The sequence below is a fragment of the Capsicum annuum genome, chromosome 8, assembly GCF_002878395.1.
Source record: "Capsicum annuum cultivar UCD-10X-F1 chromosome 8, UCD10Xv1.1, whole genome shotgun sequence".
Taxonomy (NCBI): domain Eukaryota; kingdom Viridiplantae; phylum Streptophyta; class Magnoliopsida; order Solanales; family Solanaceae; genus Capsicum; species Capsicum annuum.
Genome location: NC_061118.1, coordinates 155,085,394 through 155,091,409, shown reverse-complemented (window position 1 = coordinate 155,091,409; position 6,016 = coordinate 155,085,394). Strand labels below are relative to the sequence as shown.

The following is a 6,016-nucleotide window of genomic DNA, read 5'->3' as shown; positions in this document are numbered from 1 at the left end:
CAGATAAAATAAAAGATCATTTTATCCCATGTTTGGTTGGAGAAATTAATCAATGGTGGGATAACTTATCCCGCCATTTACACTATAGTGATGGGATAACTTATCTCATATACGGGATAAGTTATCCCGGGTAATCCCGATATAACTAATTCCGGAATAATAATTTCCGGACCAAACGACCCCAAGGTATGAGGTAGAGCTACCATATAAAAAAACAGAGTAAAAGATGAAATAAAACTTAAATAACAAGAAAAAGAGTTACGTGAAAGAAAAAATAACAAGACTATCACACCAAATCGATAATTTACACAAAATGAAGCCTGTCATCATTACCTAACCGATTGAATTAACAATACTATGATAGAACAAGATGTTAACAATTAAAACAACCATTGAACTTAACAGGTGACAAATAGCAGAAAATTAGGGACAATACAAGCAAAATAGATGTACAACAATGCAAAAGATCCAAAAATTAATTAAAACTAATCAAGTAGTATTATTTGGAATCTGATAAGAGTAAAAGACAAATCAACTAGAATAACAGAGATGGGTAGCCATGAAGAATATTTACTACCCATTCCCCACTGCTTACCTAAGAAACATTTGTATTTTAGTGCTGTAACTTAACCATAATCAAAAATCTCATCACATGGACAAAGAGATGATCTCATGAAACTGTTTTTTCTACAAAACAAAAAGTGAGAGATCTAACAAGAAGATACCATAACAGTTTCCATGAATGACTAAACAAAATCACATCATTAAGCATTTAGAGGAATTTTGTGCCATCAACTAATTAGTACATACAAAAAAGAGATAACAGAATAACATAAAAACAAAACATTACCATAACAAGGAAATAAAATCTATACAATAAACTTAAAAATATCTCCCCTTCTCTCTTGATGGATGGATGATAGATATAGGAATAATAGTAATAATAAGTGATTAGATATACAATTTCATTTTTTCTTCTTTTTTTTTACCTTGAAGAAACAGGATTCAAAGCTCTAGCAAATCCATTCATTGCTCCGTAACTCTTTGAACTGAACCCTAAACATCCAAGCAAGCCTTGCCTGTATGGTAAAAATGTCTTCTTCCTCATTTCTTCAGATTGCGCTCGATTTGCAGTGTAATGTAACTCATGAGGTGATGGAGGTACTCTTCTCTTACCAATACCACTTCCATTCACTGGCTTCTTCTTCGCTTCCTTCGTATTCCCATTCTGTTTTCCTTTCTTGGTAGTTTCAGATGTATCAGTTGCAGAGTTTTTATCGCCTTTGGGGGTTGTGATTTTGTCGAGTTTTTTGTCTTTGACAGGTGAAAATGAAATCCCACTCCAAAACTTGTGAGTGTTGTTTCGGCCTTCGCTTTTGCTTCTGTATAGAAATTCCTTCAGGAATACCCATCTTTTTGAACTTCTTCCGACTGAAGAAGACCTCGAAGAAGAACCAGAAGGACACGGCGTCGTTTCGTTTGAAGTTTCTTCTTCATTATCATCCTGCTTTATCTCTTCACTTTCGTTCTTCTTCATTTTCTCCTTGACTACTACTGCTACGTCCAATTCCTCCTCTTCATAATCCTCCTGCCATTCGTACGACGTCGTTCGTAGTGGTGACATGGATCTAGTCCTTCTCCTCAATGATCTATTCCGCAGTTTAGAATCTCTTCCTCTAAAACTTTTCTCATCTTCATCCTCATTTTCATCGAGATCGAGTAATGGTGCTAGAACCTGTGGACGTTTAAGATGAGTCGACAGCTTCATCGGCCGGATCTGGCCGTTTAGAAACAACTCATCAGCTGAGCTCATGGATCCATCTGCAGCACCGCCGCCGTCGGCGGCCATTCTAGCGGAGAAGTCGAAATCTTCAGAAGGTGATGAAATTTTAGTAGTGCCAACACTATTTTTCGCACTAGTAGTCGACAATACAAAGTGCATAGGACTCGCCGGAGCACTGTAATAGAAGCCACTATATGGTTGCCCACGTCCTGGACTTGACGGAGCACTAACATAAGGAGTGGAACAAGTACTATCAATATCGTCGGAAAACATCCCCGCCTCCGCCGTAGAACCATCTTCAGGCTCGAACTCCGGCACGACGGCGGCGGCGGTGGCGGTGGCGGAGGAGTGATTTTCGAGGGGTTCCATAATTTTGTGTGAGAGATTTGTGGTGGGAATGGGTAGTGATGTGTGCATAAAAAATAGAGAGAAGTAAGAGGGGCTTTTTCGGGAAATGAACAAAGGTTTGAAAATGACCTTAAATGTTGAGATATATAACGACAATGCCACTAGGAGTATGGAGGGGTCAGGGAAGTAGGACTGCAAGTGTTATTTTCATAGTAGATTTTGATGGGATGTGAATAAACTTTACATGGAGGGCATTAATTGAGTGCTCTGCACGGATGTCTCTACATTTATGTTTTCTTTTCAAAAAACAACTTCTTCAAAACGCCAACAATAATATAACATTTGAATTAGAAAAATAGTGTTTCATTATTTTATTTTTTTCCAAAATAAAAATTAGTAATAGTCACTTTGAATAATATGTGGTTGATTGAGGGTATTAAGTATAGTAGGGTAACTATAATATATTGAATTACCCATTTCAATAACAATAACATAATTTAATCTTATAAGTGGGATCTAAAGAAAATAGCTTGTAAGCTAATTTTACCCTTTCTTTGAGAAATGAAACAATTGTTTTCAATCGATCAGGCTAAAACACTCTAGAGCAGTTAAAGAAAAAAAGAAATAAAAAAAGAGAAGAAATCTCGACAAAAAGACACAAAAAAAATATACTTTAAAGGAAATAATCACTAAACTCATATGATAATTAGATCTTATTTAAATGACTCAAATTCTCGATATGATAATTAGATATTATTTGGATAACTCAGATTGTGAGAATTTTCATTTTAAAGAAAGTTTTTAAACATTCCATGGTAGAAAGGCGATGCTTGTACGATCAATTGTAGTAGTGCAAATAAATGATACAACCACCGACCAGAAGAGTTAATTAATCTAAATTTTGAAGGACTTGATGACAAGTGTAAATTAGTGACTTAGAAGAAAATTAAAGTACTTACATTTAAAGCAAAGTATAAACATTAAACCATAGTAGTAACAGTAGCACGTATTTTAAGCCAATTCTTAAAGAAAAAATACACACAAACATTATAATAATTATGAAAAAGACTCAAAAATATTCTTGAACTATCCGAAATAGCTCAAAAATATCACTCGTTAGATTTTTGACTCAAAAATATCCCTCCATTAAATATTTGGCTTAAAAATATCCCTCCCTCTAAGAAATTCGAAAAAAGATCAAAAATACCCCTGAACTATCTGAAATGGGTCAAAAATACCCCTCTGTTAAATATTTGGCTCAAAAATACCCCTCCCTTAACGAAATTAAATTATTTCGATTATTTCGTTAATTTATATAAAGTTCTATCATTTAATTTATATTTCGTTAATTTCTTTAAGTGAAAATTTATATTTCGTTAATTTCTTTAAAGATTAAAAAGATGTAAAGTTAAAATACCTTTTTAGAATAAATGTATGTTTATTTTTCAAATCACATTAAACCAATTTATATTATAATTCAAATACTTTTTTTCATTATCTTATTTTTAAAATTAAAAGAATACTTTTATGTAAAAAAAAAATTAAAGTATTAGGGTTTAATTCAATCGAAATAATTTAATTTCGTTAAGGGGAGGGGTATTTTTGAGTCAGATATTTAACAGAGGGGTATTTAACGAAATTAAATTATTTCGATTGTTTCGTTAATTTATATAAAGTTCATCTTTTAATTTATATTTCGGTAATTTTTTAAGTGAAAATTTATATTTCGTTAATTTCTTTAAAGATTAAAAAGATGTAAAGCGAAAAAACTTTTTAGAATAAATGTATGTTTATTTTCCAAATTAAATTCAACCAATTTACATTATAATTCAAATACTTTTTTCATTATCTTATTTTAAATTTTAAAAAATACTTTTATGTAAAAGAATTAAAGTATTAGGATTAAAAAGTTAAAGTTAGGGTTTAATTCAATCGAAATAATTTAATTTATTATGGGGAGAGGTATTTTTCAGCCAAATATTTAACAGAGGGGTATTTAACGAAATTAAATTATTTCGTTAATTTATATAAAGTTCATCATTTAATTTTTATTTCGTTAATTTCTTTAAGTGAAAATTTATATTTCATTAATTTCGTTAATTTCTTTAACGATTAAAAAGATGTAAATTGAAAATACCTTTTTAGAATAAATGTATGTTTATTTTTCAAATCAAATTCAACTAATTTATATTATAATTCAAATACTTTTTTTCATTATTTTATTTTTAAAATTTAAAAAATACTTTTATGTAAAAAAATTAAAGTATTAAGGTTAAAAAGTTAAAGTTAGGGTTTAATTCAATCGAAATAATTTAATTTCATTAAGGGGAGGGGTATTTTTTAGCCAAATATTTAACAGAGTGATATTTTTAACCCATTTCAGATAGTTCAGGGGTATTTTTGATCCTTTTTCGAATTCCGTTAGAGGGAGGGGTATTTTTTAGCCAAATATTTAACGGAGGGGTATGAGCCAAAAATTTAATGCGGGATATTTTTAAGTTATTTCAAATAATTCAGGGGTATTTTTGAATCTTTTCCGTAATAATTAAGTAACGAAAATTATGAAAGTAAATTTATTATTTTGACTTTTCATAGCTACTAAAGAAAGATAAAATTATGAATTCTGTAATGTTTAATAGGCCTATTGCTTTTCACTTTTGCAAGATGAAATTAATCAGAAGAAGAGTTGGTGGTGAAAAATTAATAATTTCCTTTTCTGCTGAAACATGAGCGATCTGCTTGAAATGTCTGCTTTCCTATAAAAGTTGTTAACATGTCAACGTGAATTCAAAAAGAAAAAGAATTTGTGAGTGTTTGGATTAACTTACTTTTAGCTATTTTTAATTTTTAAGTAATTTTTTAGTTTTGATGGTGTTTGATAAAATAAAAAAATATTTTTAAATATTTATTTTTAAATCAAAATAAATACGTATAAATCAAAAATTAAAAGTAGGATAGTACCAACTTATGACCTTTGGCTTATAAGCTATTTATTAAAGGCAACAACATTATTGAAATATATTAAATCTCAAACAACTTATACTTTGGTCAATATACTAGTGGGAGTAGTTATAGTAACAGTAATGAGGCATACTACTCATTTTGCAAATATTATCAAGTTTTAACATATTCTTTTCAAGATGACTTTTTTAGTACATCTTAATTCTTAGCATAAACAAAAACTAATGGCTTCTTGTGTTCAAAGGAAGCAACATTTGATTAAAGATAACTTTTAGAAACTCCCTGTTGCAATATCTCAAAGCAATACATGAATCATGATGCCTGTGCTTTTGAGTCAACGAAATTAGATTTGGGAGTCATCATTAGTATATAGTCAAGGGAACTGGAGTTCCTTTTGACCAATTAAATTGTCTAAAATATAATCATTCTATTCATTCTGTTAAATAAAAGAAAAAATTATCAAGAAGTAACATTTTAGATATCTCCTAGCATGCATGAAATTTTGGTATGAATTATTACGTGCAAGATACAAAAGTAAATGATAGTTAGAATTAAGAAATATACTAAGACGAAAACAATAACATTTGAACGTAATTCCACAAATGAGATCTAAAAAGAATAAAATATGTGTAGACGTTATTAATTATCTCTACATCATCGAAGGAAGGTGGAGAGACTTATCGATATATCCTCGGTTTAACTGATACAAGAAATACACTAAAACTAGATCCATAAATTCTTGAATTTTGCTTACCAAAAATATGGAAAAGGTCATTCCATTTCTTGAGCCATACTATTGCAAGTATTCTTGCTATGCCATGTCCCAACATGAGCAAAAGGCCTAAATTATTGCTCATCCCCACAAATATACATAATATAACTTGCCTCCTTTTGTCTCTTCCACTTTTTTTTTTATATACTCTT

General features: G+C 30.3%; 1 protein-coding gene across 1 annotated transcript; it reads right to left on the bottom strand.

Moving 5' to 3' along the window:
• Positions 1 to 828: 828 nt before the first annotated feature.
• Positions 829 to 2,116, bottom strand: LOC107839677 (the record flags this gene model as incomplete). The annotated part of the gene is given in 1 exon segment (XM_016683265.2): positions 829 to 2,116. A coding segment is annotated over 1 exon segment (1,131 nt), but the record flags the coding sequence as incomplete, so codon positions are not given.
• Positions 2,117 to 6,016: the final 3,900 nt, after the last annotated feature.